Genomic DNA, 13,449 nt, shown 5'->3' with positions numbered 1-13,449 from the left:
ACTGTGCCTCGGGAAACCCATCGTGGGGAGGGGAAACTGCTGGGGCCAGGGTGACTCGGGGGTGGAGGATAAGCACCCCCTCCCCTCCCGCCACTTCTCTGCCCTACATTGCCCCACCTGAAGCTACTTGGTCCTAACAGAAATGGCCACTGGGATTTTGCTACATACTGTACAGTGGTGCATGATACGAAGTTATTTTTATTTTTATTTATATACCGTCCTAAAACCCCAGGGCAGTTAACAGCAAGATAAAAACAATTCAATAAACACAGAGCGAAATCCTGCTAAAAATTTTAAGAAGCAAGGGAGAGCTGATTGGCCAAAAGCCTGAATAAAATCCACAATTGTAACCACAAAATGTGGCATTATGAGCAAAATTAAGCTTCCTGATAATCTGTGCTCTCAATTAAAATAAATAAGTATGACCATTTATTAGGAATAAATTTTCTAGTGGCAGGAGGCCTCATGCTTGGGTTCCCAGCAGTGTTCCCTGTTAGAGGATTCCCAGATGTGGTTGGACTACAACTCCCATCATCCCCAGCCAGAATGACCAAATGGCTGGGAATGATGGGAGTTGTAGTCCAACAACACATGGGAACCCAGGTCTGAGAACCCCTGTCTCGTGGCTGTGCAGATGGGATTGAAAGTGTATAGGCCAGATAAAGTGGCACTGCCGAGGAGGGCTCCACCCTGATGCTCATTCTCTCCGTCGGCTGCAGGGCAGAAGGCAAGATCAAGCACTGCCGGATTCAGCAGGAGGGCCGCCTCTTCATGCTGGGCAGCTCGGCAGAATTTGAGAGCCTCCTTGACTTGGTTAGCTACTACGAGAAGCACCCTCTCTACCGCAAGATGAAACTGCGCTACCCCATCAACGAGGAGACGCTGGAAAAGATGGGCACAGCGGTGAGAGGGGCTCCAGTGGTGGTGGTGGTGTTGCTTCACAGCAGGGCTGCAGAATCTTGGGTTCCCAGATCATGTTGGACGGCAGCTCCCGTGGAGTTTATTTTGATTGATTGATTGATTGATTGATTGTTGCCTTTATATACCGCCTTTCGTTAAAAGACAACCCCAAGGCGGTTTGCAGAAGTTAAAACATACAATAAAAAGACAATAAAAATATTAAGCTAAGCAATATAGAAACAAACCAAATATAAAATCTATAAAATACAGGCATAAAAACAACACAACAGGTAAAAACACACAGAAGCCGCAGTAAAAACGATGATGTAAAAGCCTGGGTAAAAAGCCAAGTTTTAACAAGCTTTCTAAAAGCCGTGATGGAGTCCGAGGAGCGAATGGCCACCGGGAGAGCGTTCCAGAGTTGCCATGGCTGGGGAGGATAGGGGCTGTCGTCCAACAGCATCTGGGATTGAGAACCCCTGCTTTACAGGATTATGGAAGTCCAGTGATGTTCTGTTTGGGGGGGGGCACGTCAGTCTATCCAGCATCTTGGCCAGGAACTTCTCGCATTCTGCCGTAGTGATGCTGCCACCTTCCTCTCCTCTCCCCCATTGGTCAGCTCTTCAGGGCAGGGACCTGTTTCTTTTGCTTACGTTATTGTTTTGTAAAGTGCTGGGTTTGTTGGTGGTGTTTTCCGCAAGAGCTTCTCATTCATTGACCTTGAACCTCCCAACCTGCCTCATCTGCGTATAAACTCAGAAATGCCTGCAAGCGCCAACGAATTCTGATCACTGAGTCTTGATTTGTTTAAAATTAAAGAACCAATTAGTGCTGCCCTCTGTGATTAAAAGGGCAAACTAGCATGAAGCGTAAAAACTAGCATGATCATAACACTGAACGGCAAATGTCCAAAACGCACTACTTTAAACACAAGCAGGAGTGTTATGTACGCTGCCTTGGGAATCTTTTAGGTTGAAAGTTGAGATATACATCTTTTCATTAAATAAGTAAAAGGAAAGTGTGGCATGTGGGAGAATGATTTCCATCCTGGCCTAATTTTTTCTCATTTGTCTTGGTAGTGTCAAAAGAGCTAAGACTACGCAGCTGATGGCCACACAGGTCTTCCTCAGTTGCAAAGACTCCGCTAAGAGAAAATTGGAAGAGGAAAGAATGGGTTTTCTGACTGCTTTAATGGCCCTGTTTTTCCTTGCAGGAACTGGATTATGGGGCACTCTATGAGGTGCGAACCCCTCACTTCTATGTGGAAGCCAACAAGATGCCCATGACTAAGGTAGGTCAGCGGGCACATGGGATATGCTCAACAGTTATTGTGTTTCCAGAATCAAGAATGGGGAACTCTCAGTTGAACTGCTTCCAGCCTGGCCATGTCTTTCTTTTTGAACATCTCTAGACAGACATAATGGGCAACATTCAGACTAAGTTAGTTATGACTAAGTCCCATTGAAATTAATTGGAATTAAGTTAGTCATGACTAACTTACCTCGTTGATTTCAGTGGTGCTTAGTAATGACTAACTGTACTTTTCCTCAACATCCAGCCAAGGCCAGATCCATTAAAACTGCTGTCATAAACTGATTATAACATGGTTCAAGACTTTAGACACAGAACAGGCTGTGTGGTTTGTTTTTACAAGACCATGATATGTGCAGAGTTCACGACTAGGCTCCAAATCCAGGCCTATTCACAACACTGGAGAAGACCTTTGAGCATTCCATGGACAGCCAGGAAAACACACCAATGGATCAAAGAACAAATCAATCCAGAATTTCCACTTGAGGCACAAATGACCAGGCTCAAACTATCATACTCTGGACACATTACGGGAAGACCCAGCTCCCTTGAGAAGTCCATTGTGCTGGGAAAAGTTGAAGGAAAAAGAAGAAGAGGGCAACCAGCAGCAAGGTGGATGGACTCGATAATGACAACAATGAATGTACCACTGAGAGACCTTAAAGGCGAAGTTGAAGACAGATCATCCCGGAGAGAATCTATCTATGTGGTTGCTAAGAGTCGGCACTGACTTGATAGCACTTAATCAATCAATCAATAGTTCCTTGCCTTTCCCTTGTGATTAGTGACTGACATGAGGAACATTTCTCAAAGTAGTCCCATTGAAATTAAAAGGACAAGTTGGCAATGCCTCCATAAGCAATGGGACTACTTTGAGTAATTTTCCTCATGGTGTCAGGCACTGTTCCTTGGCCCATCTCCCTACTGCTGATCTCCCTTCTTCCTGTTCTCCCGATCCTTAGGTCAATAAATGTCCTAAATTCTTGGGTCTTGGGAGCAGCATAAATTGTGCAGAAGATTCAGCGTAATGTTTTCAGCTTGCTGAATTGGGGCTGCCCTGGCATGGTATTTGGAGACTTTATTTTTAGCACGAACTTGATAGTAGCATCTCTTTTTCTTCACAGTGCACGGTGAAGGCTTTGTATGACTACAAAGCCCAGCGAGAAGATGAACTCTCGTTCTGCAAACAAGCCATCATCCACAATGTCGACAAGCAGGATGGAGGATGGTGAGTCCTAGAGAAGGCAGCGGGAAGCAGCAGGCAGCCCTGAGGAGGCTGTTCCTAGGCAGGAGCCAGAGCAGAGGGGAGCCCCGGCCAGTTGGCTGTAGCTGTTTACATGCCTGGTCACGTGCATAGACAGGTCCATGCAACAACAAAAACACAATATGTGAAATGGCCCTGTGTGTTCTAGAACTGGGTCAGTTGACAGACCTTCCCAGAACCGCTTGTTGAGCTGGCAACTGAGTTCTCTCTTAATTGCCAAAGTCCCCCTGCCACAGCTGGTCACTGGAGGACAGAAGCTGACACTGAGGGCAATTAAAAGACCCTGCATGGGGCAATTCAGAGGCTGTTCCTCAGTAAGGCTGCTACAGTGCTCAACCAGAAGTAATAAGAGGAGAAGTTGCAAGGAAAGAACTACCTGAGCTGGTCTTGTGGTAGCTAGAGAGAGTAGAGCTGGTCTTGTGGTAGCAAGCATGACTTGTTCCCTTAAGCTAAGCAGGGTCCACCCTGGTTGTATATGAATGGGAGACTAGAAGTGTGAGCAATGACAGATATTCCCCTCAGGGGATAATGGGGCCGCTCTGGGAAGAGCATCTAGGTTCCAAGTTTCCTCCCTGGCAGCATCTCCAAGATAGGGCTGAGAGAGACTCCTGCCTGCAACCTCGGAGAAGCGCTGCCAGTCTGGGTAGACAATACTGAGCAAGATAGACCAAAGGTCTGACTCAGTATATGGCAGTTTCCTATGTTCCTCTGTACCTTTGCTGAATGGGACTGGCTTCTGAGTTAAACACTGATGAAGGATCATGGCCATGAGAAGGGGCCTTGCTGGATAACCTGGCAGTATAAGAAGTGCCATGTTGAACCACTGCTTTAACTCTTCCCCCAGCTGATTGTGGGAAAACAATGCCTCAGCAGCATTAAAGGACCCTAGTCTGGAAGTGACCCTTGAGAAAAAGCAGAGGTTCCTCATCAACCAGCACCAGGCCTAGTTCAGAGATCATGCTCTCTGCTTCCCATTGGAAGCAGCCCATGGGCTCATGGGCTTTTCCTCCTCTTCCTCCTGCCAGCATGAATTTCCCCCTCCCTTTCTTGGTTAGCAGTTACCTCTGATTTGAGAGCAGACTGTGGTTAGCAGTAACTAGAGTTGCACATGATAAGCTATAGTTATCACTAATCAGCTGTCTTTATTCTGTGAACTAGTTTTGGTTTTAATTCTGTTTTTATATATTTGTTGTATTTTAAATTATGTACACCGCCTATGGATACACATAGCAGGCGATAAAGGAAGGAAGGAAGAGACTGAATCAGGAAAGAGAGGGGAAGGAATGCACATTCCAGTGTGCGTCCATCTGGTGGGCAGTTAGAAAGCATAATGTCTGAACCAGGCAGGTGCTAAGCCATTTGAAAATTGGATTAGGTCTACAGTGTGAATGCAGCCTGCAACCCAGACGCCAGTATTCCAGGACAGAAGCAGCCTGCTGGCTCCATGTTCCCCGGACTGTGGCATGGCATGGCATCCCTTAGAATCTCCCACTGCATCCTCCCATGTGTCAGGGAGGAGACGGCCCCCTGCCCATCTTCCCTCCTCCCTTTTTGTAGGGCCTGGGTGTGTTGTCGATAAGGCTGGTTGTTTTTTAACTGCTCCTTCTCTGTTTTCCCATCCCGACCGTTCCCCTGCCATTGCGTGCAGTGTTGACACCCACAATGCTCCCCAAGTCAGTCTGCTTGCCTTCTTCCTGTTACCCCTTCCAGGTGGCGCGGAGACTACGGGGGCAAGAAGCAGCTCTGGTTCCCAGCCAACTATGTGGAGGAGATCATGAACACCTCCGGGCCAGAGCAGGATGAAGCTGTGAGTTCAAATCCCTCCCTGCCACTTCTTCATTAAACCCTCGAGAGCAGGGTGCCAGGGCGGGCCGGGAGAGAAGCCTCTTGTTTTCTTGGGGCGAACAGACATGTTCAGATAGAAACGTTTTATGGCCTCCATTGAATTTCACATCTTGCAACCTTATGCTTCCCACGGCATGTCTAATCTCTAAACTTAAACTCTGGCCATTTTTATTATAAGGCTACGGAGAATCATCTGCTAGGTCCCAAGTCACCTTTATTGGACTGTAACAGCCAGGGAAGAAACTGTGATAGTCAAATTGGTAGCAGGGACATAGTTAAAACTGGATATTGTAGGAGTTAACTACAGCACAGTTGACTTAAATAAGCATCTGCTGCTGAATGCTAAATATAATTTAAACAGAAGTTTATCCATGGGAAAAGGATGTGTGCCGACAGATTTGACTGGGATGTATCCACTTCATTTCTAATGCTGCAACTTGTCTGCTGACTGGACCTGTGTGATTCACCCAGTATGGTCTATTGTGACCTTACTAGCATGCACTCAGTTTTGAAAAGTTTCATATTTGGGGAGTGAGGTTACTGCCTGTATAAACTTGACAATGTGTTAGGTCCTGTAAGGAACACAAGCAGAACCAGCCGCATGCCCAGAGGGCTCAAAAGAAGTTGTGTGACCACAAAAATGTACACATTGTTTTAGTCTTCGGATTTTGTACCAGTATTAACCAAAATACAAACACAACCATAGAACAAACCACACACTGAGCCTCTTCCCACGATCACTAGGAAGTGGGCTAAGGGAGCCTAGCCCGCTTTCTAGGGATCGTCGGAACCACTGGGCTCGCGGGCGGACCTGGTGGTTACAAGGTGGCTAGCCCGCCTAATCCCCCCTCCCCTTAAAGGGTGTGTGTGTGTGTGTGTGTGTGTGTGTGTGTGTGTGCCATTGCGGCACATGGCGACACACGACTAGACCCCCGCCTGAGAGGCAACAACAAGCCTCCCAGTCTCGGGGGTCCCACCAGAATGCCCTGCGCACTTGTGCGGTGCATCCCGGGGCTTCTGGGGGCTGGGCGGCCCGCCGATTCCCACATTACCCGTCAGTAGTCATGTGGGTGGCTGATCCGGCCGCCCAGGGCTTCACAACTGACCGTCTGCAGGGAGAGCGGGCTAAGCCTGCTCTCTCTTCTGAACCCTCCCAGGCTCTCCACGCCGCTCGTGCCCCCCATGGTAGCTGTATCCAGCTTCACCCTGAAGGGAGGGAGAAGGTATGAAGGGGAGGCCACATGTTCAGTTTTATATAACTAGCACAATGGTAGGGGCATAAAATCACGATTTAAAATCCTTTCCCACAAGGCTGATGAATTCTTTCATTAACCAGTTTACTTCTAGGATCTGCAATTAGAGCTTTAATCAATTAAACAGATTAATCAGTTAAAGTCTGTAGCTTGTGTTTGTTTAAAGTATCTGATGCCAATTGATGGTTGTCGAGCCCTTAATTTTAAATAAATGTGTAGCACTTGCATTTGTTTTGGGACTGGGCAGAGCCAGAGAATGGCAGCGACCTGGAGGGATAGACTAGCATCTCTCTGCCTTGGTGTCCTCTTTCTGTTACTGGCTAAATCTCCCTTTTGATTTCTCTGCCCTGCCCGTTTCTTTGTCTCTCTCTTTCAGTCCGTGGAGAACAGCCCCCTGGGAAACTTCCTGAAAGGTTTCATTGATGTCCCTTCCTGCCACGTAGGTGAGTGTCTGCAAGTCCAGCCACTGGAGGAGCAAGGGGCTCCCAGGTGCACCCTCTGGGAGGGAAGGGCCAGACCTGCATCTGTACAAAGGACACCGCTGAGAAGAAGAGTACACAACCCTCACTTCCGGTTACCATTTGGAAGCTGCCATTTGGATGGCAGGGCCAAGGTTTAGAGTGGGAAAGTCGCTCTGCTCTCATGGCTCTATGGTCAACCCGTATTGTCCCATCATTGCATGCAATCCAAATGGCTGTATTCATTTGGAAATCAGGAGCGCCATCAAACTGCACAGGGACTGGTGCACCAGGGGTGAAAAGGGCTGCTTACGGGATAGGGGGAAAACAGCAAGTCCAGAAAGGACATGGGAAGAGATACCACGCCCGGAAAGACTGCTTCCGCCATGGAGGTAGACCACAGTCTGCTGGTGGACCATTGACCAGTTTCTGGTGAAGCACCCAGGGCTGGGATCGCAAAGAATTATGGGCATTGTAGCCCAACAACCTCTGGGGGCCCAAGTTTGAGAACCCCCCTACCTTACAGAGTACTTGTAAGTATCACATCAAGATAATACGTGCAGAGTGACTTGCACCCTCCAAAGCTGCTACTCAGTGGAGTTGTTGTGTAGAAACAAACATCCAAGCGATCCCCTGAATCAAGTAGCCATGTTTCTAGGATATAAGATGATCTGGTTATAATTTATTTTAAATGGCAGTTTCCTATATTAGAAACCATTCCAGTCTTATTTTCAAATTAGAACACACGCCATGCACGGCATGAAAGGAATCATTTGCATCCCTTGTTGAAGTCCCCACAGAAAGAATCTCTTTCCCGGAAGTTAGCCCAAAGAGCAAAAGCAGCATCAGAGACCTGCCTTCCTCTCCTTAAGGCAGAGGTTCTCAATCTTGGGTCCCCCGATGTTGCTGGCTACAACTCCCATCCTCCCCAGTCACAGCCCCCAGCAACATCTGGGGGCCACGGTTGAGACCCCCCTGCTTTAACGGAAGAGCTTCGTCTTGGGCAAAGCCCCTGTTGCCAGTCCCCTCCTCCCTGCAACCCGCAGTCAGGAGAGCAGGAACAGACTCGGTTCTGCTGCTTCCTCCGCTGATCAGTCCTGTATTGGGAGCCACTTCCAGTAAAGCCGCCCCCTCTGGTGTCCTTGTAGTTATCTCCAAAGACGGGAGGAGCTCCAAACCATTTGTCTTCACCATCCATTCCCAGCAGATGTCCCACCCGTCCCAGTCACTGGACGTCGCCACGGACACTCAGGAGGAGCTCAACGACTGGGTGGCCAAGATCCGGGAGGCCACACACAATGCAGATGCCAGGGTGAGTCCCTCGAGGAGTTGTAGCTGCAATGGCCCAAGTCTTATGCTGAGCCCTCCTTCAGGAGATGCCAGCAGTTGCTAGGTGAGAAGAAGAGGAGGAGAAAATGAGAGGAAGGGTAGCAAGGCCAAAGAAGGGAAAAGGAAGAGAGACGGCAACGTAATAAAAAGAGAAGCAAGGAGGATCCAGAAGGCCTCCAACATCGTCCCACACGCCTCCCACTACAGGCCTGCTGTTCTTTTAGAGTCCGTGTCAGAAAAGAAGAAAAATGGCCACTGTGCAGGGATTGATAATTGTAGCTCATTTTTAAAAAATATTACAGATCTTCAGCTTCCACAACCCCCTGTAACTTCCCTGTATCTGATTTGCCATCATGACTCTTGGGAAGGTCTGGATGTGACTTTGCTTGGCCTCAGGGGCTGACCAGCTCCACATTTCCACACTGAGAATTATTTGGCTGCAGTTTCCAATCCAAACTTGCTCTATTCCTTCCGCTTCAGTGAAGAGGCAGATGAAAATGCTGGGGGACCCGTCAGTGCTGTCTTTTCTTAAACAGCAGTTCTCCTGAGTAACTCCGAGCAATTAGGTCATTAGGTTGTGACAGAGCCCTGTGATTGTCTTTGGTAGAATACAGGAGGGGTTGACCATTGCCTCCTCCCATGCAGTATGAGACGACGCCTTTCAGCATGGAGGGAAGTAAGAAGTGGGGTGCCCCAGGGACCTATACTGGGACCGGTGCTTCTTAATTTATTCATAAATGATCTAGAAGCAAGAGTAAGCAGCAAGGTGGCCAAATTTGCAGATGATTCCAAACTCTTTGGGGTAGTGAAATCCATAACTGATTGTGAAGAGCTCCAAAAGGATCTCTTCAAACTGGGTGAGTGGGCGACAAAGTGGCAAAAGCGGTTCAGTGTTGGCAACTCCAACTTCAAGTATATGCTGATGGGATCTGAGCTGTCGGTGACTGACCAGGAGAGAGATCTTGGGGTCATGGTGGACAGCTCATTGAAAGTGTCGACTCAATGTGCAGCAGCTGTGAAAAAGGCCAATTCCATGCTAGGGATCATTAGGAAGGGGATTGAAAATAAAACTGCTAATATTATAATGCCCTTATACAAAACTATGGTGCGACCACACTTGGAGTACTGTATACAGTTCTGGTCACCACATCTTTAAAAAGGACATTGTAGAACTGGAAAAGGTGCAGAAGAGGGCAACCAAGATGATCAGGGGCCTAGAGCACCTTTCTTATGAGGCAAGACTACAACACCTGGGGCTTTTTAGTTTAGAAAAAAGCCGACTGCGGGGAGACATGATAGAGGTCTATAAAATCATGCATGGTGTGGAGAAAGTGGATAGAGAGAAATTCTTCTCCCTCTCCCATAACACTAGAACCAGGGGTCATCCCATGAAATGGATTGCCAGGAAATCTAGGACAAGCAAACTGAAGTGCTTTTTCACACAACGCATAATCAACTTGTGGAATTCTCTGCCACAAGATGTGGTGACAGCCAACAACCTGGATGGCTTTAAGAGGGGTTTGGATAACTTCATGGAGGAGAGGTCTATTGACGGCTACTAGTCGAAGGGCCGTAGGCCACCTTGGGGGCGGGGTGCCTCTGGGTACCAGTTGCGCAACAGCAGGAGAGGGGGCATGCCCTCAACTCCTGCCTGTGGCTTCCAGCAGCATCTGGTGGGCCACTGTGCGAAACAGGATGCTGGTCTAGATGGGCCTCCTTGGGCCTGATCCAGCAGGGCTGTTCTTATGTTCTTATCATCTCATACTGTGTGGATTCATACTGATGCCTGCCCGATATAAGGGTTTCCCATATTCTGGGAAACACACTACCGGGGATTCGAACCAACAGCCTCCTGTTCTCTAGGCAGGTTTCCCCCCCACTGCGCCATTAGGTGGCTTAACTCTGAGCAATACCCCGAGTGAGAATTATGCACAATAGGCAGGAATTCCATGGCTGAGGGAGGACGGGATGCGGAAGTGAGAGAATGCATCCAGGGGCTCCTTCTGACCACGGACCTTTTTTATCCGGTACAGATGCAGGAGGGGAAGATCATGGAGCGAAGGAAGAAAATAGCCCTGGAACTCTCAGAACTGGTCGTCTACTGCCGCCCGGTGCCCTTTGATGAGGAGAGTGAGTCCCACGTGGCAGAGCAAATAGGGGCAGGTCCACTCAAGCAAATATTCTCTGAACACTTGGGATTCCGATCTCCGAGTGCCTCCTCTCACTCCCACCCTGCCTTGCTCCGTTGCATCCAGTTGGAGCACTCCAACATTGGGGGCAGCTATTATGAGAGGCAGGCTGGAGGACCCAAGACAAATGTGGCATGCACCCCCCCCCATTGGCACACATGCCTGGTGGTCCGATTTGCGGTTGCCCAAACTATGCCAACAGGTGCCCCAAGAAAGTTCCAGACAGGCCATGATGAAGATACTGCATCCACTTCTTGTTCTGCAACGTGTGGAGAGGAGAGCTGGTCTTGTGGTAGCAAGCATGACTTGTCCCCATAGCTAAGCAGGGTCTGCCCTGGTTGCATATGAATGGGAGACTTGATGTGTGAGCACTGCAAGATATTCCCCTCAGGGGATGGAGCCGCTCTGGGAAGAGCAGAAGGTTTCGAGTTCCCTCCTTGGCTTCTCCAAGATAGGGCTGAGAGAGTCTTGCCTGCAACCTTGGAGAAGCTGCTGTCAGTCTGTGAAGACAATACTAAGCTAGATAGACCAATGGTCTGACTCAGTAGATGGCAGTTTCCTATGTTTCTATGTTTCCTATTCAGCAGGGAACATAGAGCTATTTGGTCATCCATCCCCTATATTGTATATTCCAGGGGTTCTCAAACATAGGTCCCTGGATGTTGGGCTACAAATCCCATCATGCCCAGCCACAATGGCCAAAGGCCTCAAAGGCCAAGGCCATTGTGGCAGGGCATGATGGGAATTGTAGTCCAACATCTGGGGACCCAAGTGTGAAGACCCCTGGTGTATTCTGATTGGTAATAGTTCTCCAGGGTCTCAGAGAGGCTACCTGAGACCCCTTCCTGACTGGAAATGCCAAGGATTGAACCCAGGACCTTCTGCATGCCAGGCAGATGCTCTGCCATCAAGCCTGGTACAGTCTCTCTGAATAGGGGGGCTCTGTTTTGATGGTAATGGGGCAGCCTGTTTCCAGCCTCTGTGCCAGGGGCCAGCACAGCATGTTGTTGTGGCCATAAGTTACATTGAGGAGGAAGCCTTTTCTTTTGTTTCTCTGCCACTTTCAGTGGATGACCAGACATTTGTGAATGTTGAAAGTGAGTGAATAATATTTCCAAGAATAAGCTGTGTCGGGCATTGAGCGTGTCACCCTTCCTCCCCTCTCCTCCTTCCTCCCCTCTCCCTTGAAGGGAGAAGACACGTCGAAGACATGGAGAGAAAGGGCCTGGCCTTCATCTCTGGCCTGGAACTCCCCAGAGGCATGTGATGGGCCGTCTGTGACCCAGAATGCTTGACGGGATGGGCCTTGGGCCTGATTCAGCAGAGCTATTCTTCTCTCAAGACTGAACGCTTCCCTTTTGCTTGTGAATAAATTGCAGTTTCTTGTTACATCTGAACTACAAACTGTGGTTAATTCTAACTCTGCTTAGATCAGACCAGCTAGGAGGGCTCACTGCTATCTGGTATAAGCTTTGCCTCTCGTGGGACTTGCTTTTCTTAGTCTCCTAGGAAATCAGCGTCACTTTTTTTTGGCTGACCCCTTTTGGAAGTGACTCAAAGACCTGCTACATAATTCTGGCCAGCTGAATTCCCTGACTAGTCACAATTAATAAGCCTGTTTCTGAGTTCTGTTGTGATGGGAAACTTCACTTTATTCACCAGCCATAGAAGCTTTCAGTCTCCTCCCCACACAAAGGAGGAGATCATGTGGGGAGGGCTTGAGCCTCAGATGCATTTCTGCCTGAACTGGGCCACCCTCTCCATATCATTAAGATGGGTGGATGCACCTCCATTATTTAGCCCCACAACCACCTGTGTGCAAAACCTCAAACCCCTTTTGGCGTATTTTCCCCTTCCAGAGATTGGCACGGAGAAAGCCTGTTACCGGGACATGTCCTCCTTCCCCGAAACCAAGGCGGAGAAGTATGCCAACCGCAGCAAGGGCAAGAAGTTCCTGCAGTACAACCGCCGGCAGCTGAGCCGCGTCTACCCCAAGGGGCAGCGCCTGGACTCCTCCAACTACGACCCGCTGCCCATGTGGATCTGTGGCAGCCAGCTGGTGGCCCTCAACTTCCAGACACCTGGTAAGCCAGCCACCCTACGCCACCCCACCCCACCCCACCCCTCTGCCGGCCATTGGAGGCCTTTCCCTGCTCACCCGCCCGAGGCATGTGCTGTGTGCTTGCCAGGACTTCAGCTCTTCTTTGGAGGAGGCGGCTACCGGAAGCAAGGAGTGAGGGATTACGAACGGAAACGTTACCACCTGCCCAGGCATGGTATTGGGTGCAGAAGGAAACCCATCTAAAGAAAGACCAGGCTGAGGGCTGACTGGTCAGGTCTGGCAAGTGGAGACCAGCCGCTCTGGGCTTTTTCCACCCAAGGGTCTCTGTTCTTCTCTGGCTGGATCTCCTGCTGCTGGTCCACGATACCAGCTGAGTCTCCAGCGACCGGAGGGCTCTTCCCCTGCTAACTAGACCTTCCACAGTGGGGTTTCGTTTCTAGCATTTCATTTAGCAATGTCACAACAATGCCCTGTTTCACCCAACACAGCATCCCTCCTGCAGCTCTTGCTGGTGTGTCCCTTGTTTCTTCCTAGACTGTGAGTCCTTGGGGGACAGGGGATTATTCTTGTTATTGTTATTTATTTTATATAAACCACTTTGCAGACTTCTGCATTGAAAAGTGGTATAGTAGTTGTAGTAGTACTGGTGGCTGTTATCTGTGGTTTTATGTATCCGTTGATGGGTCTTAGAGACCCAGTTTCTTTATCCGCAGCATGACATATAGGCAATCTTTGCCTGTATGTGGTTCCCGAGTGTCCGGAAACGACTTCTGATGTCATTTCCAGCTGCCATTCTCAAGTGAAGAGCTACTTTGTGGCTCTTGTTTGTTTTTTAAAA

The 13,449-nt window shown here is 49.0% G+C and overlaps 1 protein-coding gene across 1 annotated transcript in view; it reads left to right on the top strand.

Annotated features, from left to right (window-relative positions):
- LOC128324958 (1-phosphatidylinositol 4,5-bisphosphate phosphodiesterase gamma-1-like) overlaps positions 1 to 13,449 on the top strand; it is a 103,593-nt gene that overhangs the window by 75,015 nt on the left and 15,129 nt on the right. The window contains exons 19-26 of the mRNA XM_053250208.1: positions 720 to 903; positions 2,114 to 2,191; positions 3,336 to 3,439; positions 5,186 to 5,282; positions 6,950 to 7,016; positions 8,180 to 8,343; positions 10,394 to 10,490; positions 12,409 to 12,633. Coding sequence (XP_053106183.1) covers positions 720 to 903; positions 2,114 to 2,191; positions 3,336 to 3,439; positions 5,186 to 5,282; positions 6,950 to 7,016; positions 8,180 to 8,343; positions 10,394 to 10,490; positions 12,409 to 12,633 — 1,016 coding nt within the window. The remainder of the gene's footprint in view (positions 1 to 719; positions 904 to 2,113; positions 2,192 to 3,335; positions 3,440 to 5,185; positions 5,283 to 6,949; positions 7,017 to 8,179; positions 8,344 to 10,393; positions 10,491 to 12,408; positions 12,634 to 13,449) is intronic.

This window comes from Hemicordylus capensis, chromosome 4 (genome assembly GCF_027244095.1).
Source record: "Hemicordylus capensis ecotype Gifberg chromosome 4, rHemCap1.1.pri, whole genome shotgun sequence".
Classification (NCBI taxonomy): domain Eukaryota; kingdom Metazoa; phylum Chordata; class Lepidosauria; order Squamata; family Cordylidae; genus Hemicordylus; species Hemicordylus capensis.
Note: the sequence above shows the minus strand (reverse complement) of the source record. Positions and strands in the feature narration are given on the sequence as shown.